Raw genomic sequence first — 14,943 nt, 5'->3', positions numbered from 1 at the left:
TCCCCAGCCAGGGTTTACTGCTGTCACTTTCCTTTGTATACTGTACCATATCTCATTATATTTCAAGCACCCTCACCTCACTGATGTATACAAATATGAGTTAGTTAATTAATTAATTAGTTAGTTTATTGCTGCCAAGAGCTGGAGGCTCTCTGTAGTTCCTCGGGGCTTTGAACTCTCTTGGGGAGGGTCAAAAATTCATTGCTTATCCTGTCGTCATAATTGATTAGGGGACCTCACTTTTTGATATAAAATCTTACACCTAGTATCTCAGACTTTCAGGAAGTTTTTAAGGTTTAGAGGTTTTAATTATAAAACCACTGATGGTATAGGCTTGTTCTAGGTGTTTTCAGTCAAGTAGTCAGCTGTTAACGAGACGGAGAAAGACTTGGCTGAAACTGATGTGCCTTATTCTCAAGGTTCAGCTGAAGCAGAATTAACAGCCGGAAACCTAGCCAAAACAGGAAGGGGTAGGGGTGGCACTCCTCCTCGTGTTTCTGAGAAGGATGGGGACCCAAAGGAGGAGTAAGAATGTGAGAACTAATTGACAGCTTCCTTTCTTCTTCTCTCATGACCATTACAGATAAACAAAGGCCATTTTCACAATAAATGAACTGTTTTCTCACAATTTGAATCAAACAAATAAATAGTATGCCAAGATTATATTTAAGCTCCAATTAACCTCATGTTTTTCTCAAATTGCCTAGATATTTAAAGTGTTACTGAAATAGCCTTGGGATGATTTATTCAACTCTAGAAAGGCAAGTGAAGTTTGACTAATAAATGTATAAATAATGTTATATGTGTTTGGTATTTAAGTATAGCCTTCAAAAATTCAGATGGAGATAAATAAATCACTGCTTGAGATACAGTGTTCCGATTAACAGCATATGCTTTGGCATCACAGAGATGACTCTTTGAATACCCACTCTGCCACTTACTAGCTTTGTAACTTTGGACAAATTTTTCCTTTTTCTGTCCCTTGGTCTTCTCATCTACAAAATGGGAATCACAACAAAACTCATTTAAAAGGTAAAACCATGGCAGTAATTATAAGACCTTTTGTATTAATTTAGGTTCACCCAGAAGTAGGCTCTAAGACAAGGATTTAATCACAAGTAGTTTAACTGGTAGAAGATACCAGAAAGCTGTGGTGGAAGAGTAAGGAGATGTATAGGAATGGAAAGGAAGTCTCTACAGGGCATGCTGATAAACAGGTTATCACTGTGGTCAACTGTGGTTCAACCCCCGGAGACGTCTGGTGTGAACCGTGCCCTGGAGTTGTCCTACCCAAGGAATAAAGAGGATACAATATTTACGCATCAACTTCTATCCATCAGTGGGTGAGTACTGTTCTAGGGATGCCTCCTTCCCAGCACTTCCAACCTGCTCTGCAAGTGGGTGAGCTTCTCCTATGGCAAGAGAAAGTACCTGGGCAGAGTCCCAGGTGCTTGCATTTAGAAGCCTCAGGGTTTACAAGAAGGACTAGTGCTGAGGAGAGATGGGAAGGCCACTAAGGGCCAAATTTTTTCCCACCTGCCCCCTTCTGGTTTCTGTAAATAAAGTGGTATTGGAACCCAGCCATGCCTGTTTATTTACATATTGTCTATGGTTTGGCTGCTTTTGGTATACACTGACAAAGTTGATCCCATGACCCACAAAGCTGAAAATATTTACTATCTGGCTCTTTGCAAAAAGAGCGTGTCGGTCCCTTATCTAGTTGGCAGCACAGCTGAGATTAGAATTTAGGCTTCTTGACCTCCAGTGCAGCATTTTCCTAATTATACTTGAGACTTGCTCTCTCCAGAATTAATTACAGGAAGAGATGGTTTTACCAGTGTTTAATCAATTAGAAACCTCTATTAACTGGCACTTCTATGTGTCTATTTATACAATGGTCATTCATTTCATAGTTATTACCCTGGGAAATTTGAAGAACTCCAATATCCTGATTTGGAGTCTTCACATGAAGCATGTTCTATATGCAATTTCTTTCGGAAATGCTAAATCGGGTATTGTGGTATGTGAATGTTCCCAGACCCAGCAGCTTGTGGATAAGAAAGGATTCACATTGACATTTACAACCAGATTTGCTGGCGCTTTGCCTCCATCTGCCAAGCAGGCCTTCAGTCTGATTCAAAGTCCTGCCTACCTAAATGTTTATGAGAGTCTCCAGGGGAGCTTTGTATAAGCATGGCTATTCTCCCCACAGGTCTCTAAGCTGCTCTGCTAGGCAAATACTGCTTAGGCGTGCTGTACATCTACTTGAACTCCCAGGCTACAAAGTCCTGGGGCGGGGGTCCTGAAATAACGTGGAGATCCCTTTGGCATCCACAGCACTGGCTCTCACTCAGGTTCCACACTAGGTTGCTCGCAGGAAGCAGGAATGAACTCCTTCCCCATTCACCATACGCCTATGGCAGTAGTTCTTAAAGTGCAGTCCCAGGACCAGGAGCATCAGCACCATCTGGGGACCTTTCAGAGATGCAAATTCTCAAGCGTCACCCCAGATCTACTGAATCAGGAACTTTGGAAACGAAGCCCCACAATCTGTGCTTTAATAAGAAATGGGTGATTTTGATGATGGTAAAGTTTGAGAGTCACTGACATAGGACATTGCATATAGACCAACAATTTGACCTCTGCTTTCCCCCTTTTTCTTCAAAGTAGTGGTTTGGGTGTTAAGATGGCCACAATAAAGCCTCCCATCCCTGTATGCCCATCCCTTTGCGGTGACATTGCAGCTCTTCCCTTCAAAAGGGGAGATCTATTTCTCTGCCCCTTGAATGTGGGCTGGACTGAAAACTTGCCTCGACCAATAGAATGTAGCAGAAGTGATGTATGAATTACGGAGTCTAGGCGTCAAGACATCTTGTAGCTTTCACCCTCATCCGCTTGAAACAATGCCCTGAGAATGCCATATAATGAAGCCCAGTCCAGCCGATTGGAAGACGATAGGCCTTGTGAAGTACCAAGGTACTCCAGTCAACAGCCAGCTGTCAGATATTTGAGTGAAACCATCTAGCTCCTGTTGAGTTGCCAGATAACTGCATGTACATGAATGACCCCTAGCAAGACTTTCAGAATACTTATTAAGTTAATCACAGCCCAACTGCAGACCCACAAAATCATGAGCAAGTAATAACACTTGTTTTAAGCCATTACATTTGGGGTGTTTTTATGCAGAGATAGAAAACTGATACACTTAGGTATCTAAGCAACAACTGCAAAAAGTTTTTTTCCAGTATGCCTATTTGTCCTGCTAATTGAAACAATTTATACAACTCAGGCAGAACCACCTCATTACATGACATAACGCAAGTAAGCAGTCATAAAGGAGCTTGGTTTAGTATTTTTAAAAAGGCCCTTTGGGCCTCAGTTTCCACACATACAGAAGAAATATATTCAACTAGATAATTTCAATGATTATTCTAGGCTCATAGTTCTATGGTTCTAAGAAATTCACATAGAATAAACTGATTTTTTTCTACTCCTTAAGTGAAAAAGACAGAGGAACATATTTCACTTTTACTCCCCATACATCTAAGACTAAGTTAAATAACATTAACTGTTGGCTAGCTGCCTTCATATCTAGAATTTCCATTAGGTTCTTGCACAGAGAGATAGTGCAAGGCACAGCAAAACAAAACACAGGCTTTGGAGCCTGACACACTTGGATTATAATCCTGGCTCTGCTTCCTCCCAGCTGTGTGACCTTCATCTAACTATTTTCCCTCCAAGCCTTGAGATCCTTACCTTAAAAATACTGTGTATAACCATATATACTTGGCAATTATTTTGAGGATAAAGACATACACGTAAAAGCAACTCGCACAACAGTAGGAGTGCAATGGAAAAAACTTACTACAATGAATGATAAGTTATACTGTATTACAATATAGTGTATGAAATAATAATCATATATCAGAGCTGTATTACAAATTATATTTTCCCTTTTTATATTGTATTTATTTCAGATTATATTCCTGACTTCCAGAAAGTTAAACATTCTTAGTTCAATTCTTATGTTTAAACCACCATGTTAAGGAAAAAAAGAATGTCTGATTTTATAAGCAGCTTTTGGCAGGAAAGAGCGCTTTACAGGAAAGAGTTCTCTGCAGGAGGTGCCTTGTGTCTTGTCACTAACTTTAAACCAGGAACCATCATGCTCTACCCACCTCTGGCCCTAGCACACCTTCCAAATATTTTGATCACACACTACCTTGCCTAACCTGTTCGTTCTCTCCATAGATCAAAGAAGTAGAAATGAAGAATAAGTAATTAACAGATGACCAGATCTCTTCCCTAGATTCCCTTTCAGCAATCTCATGAACAAACTGTGTGGACAAGATAACATCTAAAGAAAGATCACAAGAAGTCGACAAGCCTGCATGCAGTGGGGGATGGCGATGATTCTGACCCCTATCCCAATTATTAACTGAGATTACTTCCCCTTTTCCCTTTAAAACTTTCATGGCCGAGCAGAATCTTTGGAGTTGCTTTTTGGGGACATGAGTCCACCTTCTCCCCCAGATTACTGGCTTTCTGATTAAAAGCAACTTTCCTTTCCACCAACAACTGCCTTTTGGGTATTGATTTTCAAGTGGCGAGCAGCCAGACCTGAGTTTAGTAACATTTTGGTGCCCAGCTCTGGACCCGACTCACTTGTATTTAACATCTGTGCATTTAACATTTTTACTTTATGCCCAGCTCCGTGTCAGTTTGCTATAAGGAATGAAAGGCCTTGCTTTTGAGAAAATTCCTCTTTCCCTCAGTTCTTCTCCGTCTCTGGCCCCAACTCCACCAGCCATCACCAGTGGCTTGGAGCTGAGGGCATTCTCAGACTCTCCCTAGTGGTGGCAATGTGGAGGAAGTGGGGGAAGGGAAGGAGTAGTAAGGCAGATGAGACTCTTAGTTGGGGGAGAAGGAAGTAGGGGAGGAGAGATGAAAGATGTAGTTTCCCTCTGCTTTGGCCATGTGTCCCCTCCCTCTCCCTCTGCTCTGGCCTCACTGGTCTCCTTGCTATTCCCACATCTTGCTCCACTTCAAGGCCTTTGCTCTGGTTGTTCTCTCTCTGCCTGGAACAGTCTCCCCTGGATATACACATCCAGGCTTACTTCCTGACTTCCATCAACTTTCTCATGTTCTTAAGCAGTCTCTTAATAGAAAAGCTTCACTGACCCAACTACAGACAATCATGTCTTCATTCCCACTCACTTTTCCTCTTACCCTGCTTTCTTATTCTCCATAACTGTGCTTCTCAAACTTCAGTGTGCAAATGAATCACCTATGGATCTTATTAAAATGCAGATTCTGACGCACTGGGTCTGGGTCTGAGGTGAGGCCTGAGATTCTGCATTTCTAACAAGTGTTCATTTGATATCAATCTGTGAACTATATAACTCTGAACAATATCGAGATAGTATCTGTTTTCTTCTTTATTAGCTCATCATCTTTCTCTTCCAATCAGAGTACAGTTGACCCTTGATCAACAGTGAGGTTAGCGCCGCCGACGTACTGCAGTCGAAAATCCATGGATAACTTACAGTCTGCTCTCTGTATCCATGTCCACATGCACAGATTCCACCAACTGTGGATCATGTAGTGTTGTAGGACTTACTATTGAAAAAATTCTGCACATAAGTGGACCCACACAGTTCCAACCCATGTTGTTCAAGGGTCAACTATATGTGTTTCATGAAGGGAGGGACCTTAACTTATTCTATGCTGCATCCTCAGCACCTAGTATAATGTTCAATACATAGAAGTTACTCAATAAATACTTATTAAATGGATGAATTAAATATGTTTCTGGAAACTGAAACTGGAACTTTGAACCTATTTTGCATTAGAAATATTATTGTCACATCTAGGTACTTTACAGGTTAAACAGATTTCTGTGCCTTGCCTTTGGAACCTTCCAACCACGTGACAGTAGCTTAAATAGGGGCATAAACCCATAATTATGTTCAGAGTTCAACAAACTTACAAACAAATCATTGGAACCCAATCTCCAGAGTTAGAGAGCCTGAGGCTGAACATACAGGAGAAAGCTAGAGAACAAATACCAATAAATGATTATATAGGGACAAAGTATGCATATGTGCTGAGGGAACCAAAAATTACAGGTTGTAAAAAGAAATAAACCTGATATAATTAGTTGAATATAAACCCTGATATAGCAATTGTGGTGTCCCAGATTGACCAAAAAAAAAAAAAAAAAAAAAAAAAAAAAACGGAAGCAAAAAACAGTAACAGAAAAAAACAACCCAGGATGTTTTTTTAGTTCTGCTTAATTATAGAATTGGTACAGCAGAGAAGTTTTCTGGCTCCTTGCCCATGAGATTCAAAGCCAGCCTTAACATTGCCATGAGATTTTATGCATACCTTCTACTAACAAATGAATAGAAAGTGAAATAAAATAGACTGAAAATATGCAATAAAAACAAAAGTTAAGACTATAGCTAAATGAAGAAACATTCCTCTCCCAAGTCTAATTGTGGTAGTTATGGTCCATTTTTCTTTTTCTTAAACTAAAAATGGAAGAGCTCTTAAAATTGCTTTTAAATGGGACAAGGGGGAAGTGCTAGGAGGAGTGTGTGTGTTTCTGTGGTTTCAGGAATTTGTGTAGGCATATTTGAAGAAGATTATCTAAAGGATACAGGATTTGTTGAGATGGAATCCTCACATATTTAGTCTTGGAGGCTACTCTGGAGCTCTACCCTGATTCCTTCTTCAGGGACAACACACCCATCCCTGCTACTGGAAGTACTGGTTGTTGATGGCATTCCTTAGGTGGAATTGCCTTTGGCCCCAGAAGAATCTTCTAAGATCTCTGTTTCCTCCCAGCGGGTAGCCCCTGGGCAATGACTGCCTAGTTCAGGAATACAAAGGCCAGGCTCTCTCCTGCAATTCAGCACAGCTCTGCAGAGCCAGCCCAGCTCTAAGGCTCCTGTGGAATTGGCTGAGGCCTCTGCTGCAGTCAAATCACCCTTCAGCCTCTTCTGTCGCTTCCATGGACCTTTCTTCATTGTAGGTGCATCTCTGGAGAACACACCCCAATATACTTTTGTCATTCCATACTCTGAATCAGTCTATTTCTAAGGAACCTACTCTAAGACATTTTGCAGAGTAAATAATACAAGTTTATCCCTATTTTCAGAATTGCAACACATTTTCCCTTTTACCCAGGGATCATCTCACTGTTGTGCTTTTGAGCAAGTGTTTACAGCCACAGAGAATGTGATCCAGCATACTTACAAGCTCCAGAAGTGGTGAGTCCAGGGGTATAGCCAGGCCACTTTGTCCTCAGCTCTTGAAGTAAATGGGTTACCGCCTCCCACTCTGAGCTCAGATCTTCTAACTTCCTCTTTAATAGAAAAGCACACATGTTATTTATTTGATTAACATCTTGACGTAACTTAATTCATGAAGTTATTAATTTATTTTGTGAACACATTACTGTATGTCTATAGTATTTAATTTCTAAAGTAACTTTTCTGGGTGGAATTCCTTTCAAAGGTATTTTAATTGTTTTAGCCAACCACACTACAAATTTTTATCAATTGTTTACTGCATACAGGCTGTTGCTCCAGACACGATTTCACTGAAAGGAAGTAGAGAGCAAACATTACTGAAAGCAAAACAAATAAACAAAAAACAGTGTCACCTCAGCAATTGGCTTGACTCTTTTAAAAAGTATCTAATGGGGCTGCATACAAGAATTTTCCAGAGAACATTAAAAATATCTTACTGCCCTCACTCACCCCACATCAATCTTATTAGCAAGCCTTGGAGAGAGGGGCTGTGGTACACATGGGGATAAGCCTCTCAGAGTCTACTTTAAGGAAGGACTCTTGTCCCAAATGGTGAAGAAGATTTCAGTAGACATCCTTCAGTTGTCAGTCCCTTTAGGGACTGTCTCAGCTGAAGAGATCTGCCTTGCCCCAGGGCATGCCCTTCCCAGGGTAGCCCTCATTCAAGAACTGATCAAGGTGAGAGTATAAAAGCTCAGCCAATTTGGTTCAAAGCAGGACCATTTTGAGGGTCATTATAGCTGCAGAGCTCCCAGTAGAGTCAGCCAAGCCTGTATATGGTCCGTGAGGTGCTAGTATATGTTAACAATTGGCTGTCTGGGGGAAAACACTGATTTTAGTGTTTTCTCATTTCTGTGGTGTAAATACTCCCACTATAGCCAATTTTACCAAGAGGATGTCAAGTAGCTCAAAAAATGCCTGAAAATTTGCTAATAGACCCTCATGAGCAGATATAAGCTGCTTCCAGTGCACCACTGGGTAACCATAAGATTACTTATTGCCAGTAGAATGGGAGCAGAGGTAACATCTGTCAGTTCCAGGCCTACCCTTTTAAAAAAATGAGTGAGGTTTCTGCACACATTCTTTCCTTTTCCATTAGCAGGAAGCAGAGGACTCAGAGGTCATAGGGCAAACTTTCTCAATGGATTGGGGGGAGAGTTTATCCTAATACTCTGGAGCAGTGGTTCGCATACTTTGGGACCGTCAGAATCACCTGGAGGTCCTGTTAAACCACTGATGGCTGGCTCTCAGCCCCAGAGCTCTAGACTGAATAGGTCTTGAGTGGGGCGCAAGAATTTACATTTCTAACAATTGTACAGATGATGCTGATGCTGACTGTCCAGGACCAAGACCTAAGGTGTCCATTATAAGTAATAAGTTACCTAAGCGTCTACAATGGACTAGATATGTACCATCCTTGACAAAAATAAGAAAATAGGTCCTTAAATCATTTTCTATAGGACTTAATTTTCCTGAGGAATCCCACTTAAGAAAAGCTGCCAAGGGAATAAATACTAAAATAAATATTAAAAAGTCATCCCTTCCTATTTTAACTATCCTCTATGCTCTTAAGGTTATTTATTCTATCGTGTCTGAGAGCATGTCAAATCAGAGCTTTTAATTTCTTTTCCCAGAGTGCATGCTGTTAAACATTTACTATCATATCAATGAATATAACTCTTTTCATTTATCAAAACATAAGCCTTGAATCCAAAAGCAAACAAAAAATGCCTCTGATCAGTGAGGAAAACCACCACTGAAAGTCATGACATGTGGAAGATATTTTTCCATTCTGACATCAAGCTAAACACTGAGAATTAAATATTATCAAAGGTTAGTGAATGGGGGCTTCCCTGGTGGCGCAGTGGTTGAGAATCCGCCTGCCGATGCAGGGGACATGGGTTCGTGTCCCGGTCCGGGAAGATCCCACATGCCGCGGAGCGGCTGGGCCCGTAAGCCATGGCCGCGGAGCCTGTGCTCCGCAATGGGAGAGGCCACAACAGTGAGAGGCCGGTGCACCAAAAAAAAAAAAAAAAAATGTTGGTGAATGAATATCTATCTATCTATCTATCTATATATTTGGTCTTTTGATTCCCCTACAAAGTTGCAGTGAGTTCACAGGGACAGACTATTAAGAGGAACTGGAAGTTTAAAACAAAAAATAGCAACAAAAGAGCAATAGATAATAGGGAAGAGACAATAAATGTAAAAGTAGATAACTAGAAAATGTCATGATCTTGGTCACTTATTGAAGGGATAAGAGTGCAGCAGATGGTGAAGTCTCATCATACATCATTTAACCTACAGGAAGTCACCTATATATGCCAGGAGAGGGAGAGGGAGATTAGAGACTGATTTACATACTGCTGAGATCTGCCCACTCTTCCACTCAATAAGCATATGGCCCCATAGTGAGTGGGTGAGGAGAGATGGGAATTTGCTGTTTCTACAGTTGGCTTAGGTTTCACTTTCTTCTCATGGTGTAAGCATCTCATTGCATTGAATTAGATTCTAATATTTAAAGTATTTATCTTACAACCTGGCTTCTAAAAGAAAATTACTTCATCTGGGTCTCAGCTGAAGCAACAATGATCAGTACTGAACTTCATATTCCATGCACATAATGAAACTGAGCAGGACCCGGCGGGGCTCCTGGACACAAAACTCCTTCTGTGTCCCCCATTTCTTGTTTGTAAGAAATAGGCTTCATTCAGCCTTTGTGACCTCACTTGAGTTCCAAAGGGCAGGTTGGAACAGTTGCTAATCAGGGAAGGGAGGGGATGCGGAGACAAAGGAGGAGCAGTCAAGAAACAACAGTGCAGCCTTGGGACAGGATCCTGGTTCCACCTCAAAAGATACACATAACAATATCTTCGAGCTCTTTTGCAGAACTAAAACCCCCAACAAATGGAAGATGCTAACTACTTGATGAAGCATTCTTCATTCCAGAGAGAAGGTCACAGTCTGATAACTTCAAGAACAGCAGAAGCTCACCAGTAGACCCCCTGAGGCCAGATGAAGGAATGCAGGCCCTGCACACACCCAGATCCTTATCGGCAACCCCGCCCTTGAGCCATTGCTATAAAACTCCTCACCAAATTCTCCCAGGTTGGGACACACAGTTTTGAAGGGCATGAGCCTGCTGTATCCCCCTTTGCCTGGCAAAGCAATAAAGCTCATCTTTTCTACTTCACCCCAAACTCCGTTTCCGAGATTCAATTAGGAGGCACCAGTGCATAGAGGCCAAGTTTTTGGCATCAATAACTGTACAGTGAAATAGAACAATAATTGATGCTTATAATGATGACCCTGAAAATTAAGAAAAATTTAAATTACACTGTGTTTTAGAATCAGAAGTCCTGGATTCCAGTCCTAACTCATTACTACTGGTTGTGTGATCACTGGCAAATCAGGTAGGTCACTCAAATTCATCATCCTTGAAACGTGGATATAACACTGCCACCTAACCCATAGTTTTGTTGGTGAAACTAAATGAGATATTTTACATGAAAAGAACTCTGTGAACTGTAAAGTACTGTAAAATTGTTGGTTAGCTATTATGCACCGCTTAATGAAGTGAAACAGAAGATAGTCAATGAAGTTTTCATTAAAATAGTCAAAATGAAAATATTTCAACACTTAAAAGATTTGGTTTAGGCTATACTGAAAATAACATGTTTATATATTCAATTCCCTTTTATTAATACATAAAACTCAGAATGGTCTATTCGTTTATTAGAATGTTATCTTGCCCATTGTTATTTCCAGATGGTTAAATGAGATATCCATATAATTTCAGATGTAGAGATTTAAAAAATTAAGCAGTAACCCCCGATGTACCACAAACATCTGAGGATACTGCAAAGTGTCAAAAATGCAAGAAGCTCAGAAGTGTATGTTTCCCAATCTTTCATAATTATTAGCAAACAACATCACATAAAATGGCTACAGATTTTGATTCAGCAGGTCACAAAAACACCCTTACAACTTCTTCAAGTCCCTGGTGTACTTTAGGAGTTGAAATTGATTATTTATATATTATGGAAGTTCTTTTTTTGTTTGGTTTGGTTTTGCTTTTTGGTTCTCTGGCATGTGCCCAGATTTTTTATTCTCTCATCTTTTCTATTAGGCTGTAAAGTTCCTTCGGGTAGCAAAAAATGTTTGGCTGCAGCAGCTAATGCAGCATTCTTCACATAATAAACTTTAAGCTGTGCTCATAAAAATCTGTAAAAGGTAATTTGCTAATCATGTTAATAACCTTTAACCAAATTTAAGGGAATCAAATGTATGTCTAAATTACAACATCTTTAAATATAAAATTAGTGGAATAATAGTTAGCAAGTCCTACTCTTGATTACATTTCTAGAGTTTTCAAACTGTGAATAAGCCAAGCAAATTGCAGATCCCAGGCTTTTGTCACAAGAGCTCAAAACTCAATGGTCATAGTGAATTCGTTTTACCGAAAAGGAGAAACTCTGAGATCACTTTTTAAAAGGGCAAAACTAATTTCACTATAGCGGGCATTCACACCTGAGCATTGTCTGCCATTGTATATAACTTACTTGGAGTTAGTCATTAAATGTTAAGACTATTATATCAAACAATGTGAAACTTCTTCTTTATGAAGAGCAGAAATTACAAGAAAAATTATTTCTGAATATAGGTTTCCTTTTTAAATATAAAATGGAATATAATTCTAAACTACCTGAATTTGGGATTTCACAATTTTAAAATCTTATATTTTTCTCTTGTGTCAATGTTTGGCATGATATTAATATCTGCTACATAAATAAATGAATCCACCTGTGGCTTTATATACGCAGACGTGCATGTGAATATTGTAATTGAAACATCTATGTCTCCACGTCTGTCTCTGTAAATGCAATTAATACAATTGAGGACCGGGGTGAAATTCAAAACTCTAAAATGCTTGTCCAGTTCCAGCATGAACTACTGAGTAAGTCTAAATTGAGACTTTTCCCCAACATAGTTCCCTCACAAGACTCAGTTCATATTAGCTTATAATGTCTTTTGGGTTTCAATTGTTTTATTTTGAACAACAAACTTGCACAGTAGCCTGAAATAATCTCAAGAAATATGAATTTGGGTTGCTTATGTAAGTCATCTGTCAGAATTGGTTAATTAAAAAAAAAAAAAACAGTGAAGAAAATTGATAAACCGGTAGCAATTATTCCTAGGGTATAACCTCACACCAGTGGTGAAGGTCACTGTAAACAAGTCTTTTAAAGATAGTTTTTTTTTTTTTTTTTCGGTACGCGGGCCTCTCACTGTTGTGGCCTCTCCCGTTGCGGAGCACAGGCTCCGGACGCGCAGGCGCAGCGGCCGTGGCTCACGGGCCCAGTCGCTCCGCGGCATGTGGGATCTTCCCGGACCGGGGTACGAACCCGTGTCTCCTGCATCGGCAGGCGGACTCTCAACCACCGCGCCACCAGGGAAGCCCTTAAAGATAGTTTTAAAAAGCAAAACAATAAGTTATTCTGATGGGGTGTAAATAATTCACATCTAAGAAAAATGAAAAGATTACCTCTCCTAATATTTTGGGAATGGGCACCGACGTGAGGGATAAATATTCCAGTGGTAACATTGAGGAAGTGAAAAACGGTCCTTCTGGTAAGTGGCAGCTAGCTAGGTGTGGTGGTCCCAAGGGAACATAAAAAAAAAACAGTCACAGGAAATAGACTAGACAGAGACAAGGCCACTCTGCCACCACAAAAATGACGAATATGCGGCACTGCTACTTCTTTAACAGTGACAGCTCTGCCCTGCTTTAATCCTTTCACTTTCCAGATAAAAAGTGTTAGATACCCGATCACCACATTGACTCCATTTCTTGAAGGCATCTAATCCAAAATGGCTTCCTCCTCCCTAATTCCCCTTTGGAATCATTCAGCCAGCTCTTGCCAATGCCCTCTAACTGAGATGCCCCACAGTCTCTCTTGAGGGCTTTCTCCTTTGCTACAGTAAGCTAAATAATCCTAATTTTTAAAATTATAGTTATCTTCCTAGTTGTCTTTGGACAGAGAGGTTTAACAGCACCATACGGGGATCTAAACAGTGCCATACTGCAAATCACTTAGAAGGAAGACAGTAAGCTCTAGAGTTCTGGAATACATATCTATGAATGAACTCTTTCCATAAAATACAAATGTGGCAAAAGCAATATTCCTAATTAGTGTGTTATTTTATAAAATGTGAGATTTCAAATATGGAAGTGCTAATCAATTAAGAAATTAAATATAATTGGGCATTTGGCAATCTCATCCACATTCCTAAATGATTCTATCAGTTGCTCAAAAATTTATTATAAATTTTATCTTCTCAGGGGGAAAGTGGGGCTCTCCTTATATTCAAGCATAAGTGATTACCATTTATTCAACCTCTCATAGTCAAGACTTTTTACTCAGTTGTGAAGCTAATTTGCATTAAAAAATGAAATTCTCCTACTTAGGTATTAATAAATTATAAAATTCCTCTAATACTGTTACGCTCTATAATTCTTCTCTGAACTGCTTCTATTATCATTGACACGGAAATTGTGTTTATCAAATAAGTCAGTCAAAATGGATCTGTTCATTTGCGGGGACAAACTCATATCTGTTATCTTGCTATTGATTCTGATGTTACCAAAAAAAAAGTTGCACCAGGTAAATGAGATCATATGCCTGATAGATGATTTATAAAATCCAAACATTGTTACAAGCGTAATGTCTAATTGGGCAACATTTGACCAACAAGGTACCACTTGACCTGCTATACCATATACAAATTTTGAGATGCACATCTGTTGTGAGTGATAAATTTTAAATTATCAGGCAAAATAAATAAATAAATAAACCCAAAGAAGTTTTTAGTAGAAATGTTAAGATGTTGATGTTGGCAGTAGAATAAACTCAGGAGAAAAAAAAAAACCCACCAGCTTAATCTAGTTAATTAACAACAAAACAGCTGGGAAAATGAAACACCCCTGGTTTTGATTGACTGTAATTGAAAATGACTAATGATGCCGTCAGTCTGCAGCTTATATTGGGGGAAATGATGCCTGGAAGATTATAATTGGCCTCTTGACCATTTGTTTACAGTAATTATTTTTGTGGTAAAGGTTGGGGTGGAACCCTTTGGCCAAATATAGAAAGCGCCAAACACCTTATTTTTTTCTTATATTTAAAAAAAAATCAAGAGCAGTAATAAAATATATTATTAGATTCATGTTAAGATTTTTTTTTGGATAATCTAAAAAGTTAGCAAAGCAAACCAGCTGGTGTGATCTTATCACTTTACCAAGTTACTAAGACATTTTAAATTCTGTTAATGTTCTCAGTTCTAATAATGGAAGGTGATATAAGTATTTCAAAATATATACACACATTTTAAAATTTTTAACAGAAAGTGCAGTGTTCCAAATTAAGTTAAAGAATAAGTACAAATAGAAGAAAATGTTATCTAAATGCTTAAGTTCAAAAGAGAGTTAACATTTTTTAAATAAAATAACAAATGGCTTTTTTTTGTAGCTGTCGATATTGTTGCTACTGATGGAAGTTGTTTTTGTTGCTTTTTTTTTTTTTTTTTTTTTTTTTTTTTTTGCGGTACGCGGGCCTCTCACTGTTGT

The 14,943-nt window shown here is 39.3% G+C and overlaps 1 protein-coding gene across 18 annotated transcripts in view; it reads right to left on the bottom strand.

Moving 5' to 3' along the window:
• Nucleotides 1-14,943, bottom strand: part of DMD (dystrophin) — a 2,551,447-nt gene that overhangs the window by 731,326 nt on the left and 1,805,178 nt on the right. For all 18 annotated transcript variants that reach the window (XM_067023689.1, XM_067023685.1, XM_067023692.1 and 15 more), the window contains one exon: nt 7,261-7,369. In XM_067023689.1, coding sequence (XP_066879790.1) covers nt 7,261-7,369 — 109 coding nt within the window. The remainder of the gene's footprint in view (nt 1-7,260; nt 7,370-14,943) is intronic.

This window comes from Kogia breviceps, chromosome X (assembly GCF_026419965.1).
Source record: "Kogia breviceps isolate mKogBre1 chromosome X, mKogBre1 haplotype 1, whole genome shotgun sequence".
Classification (NCBI taxonomy): domain Eukaryota; kingdom Metazoa; phylum Chordata; class Mammalia; order Artiodactyla; family Physeteridae; genus Kogia; species Kogia breviceps.
The sequence above is the reverse complement of the archived record's forward strand: the minus strand, read 5'-3'. Positions and strand labels throughout refer to the sequence as shown.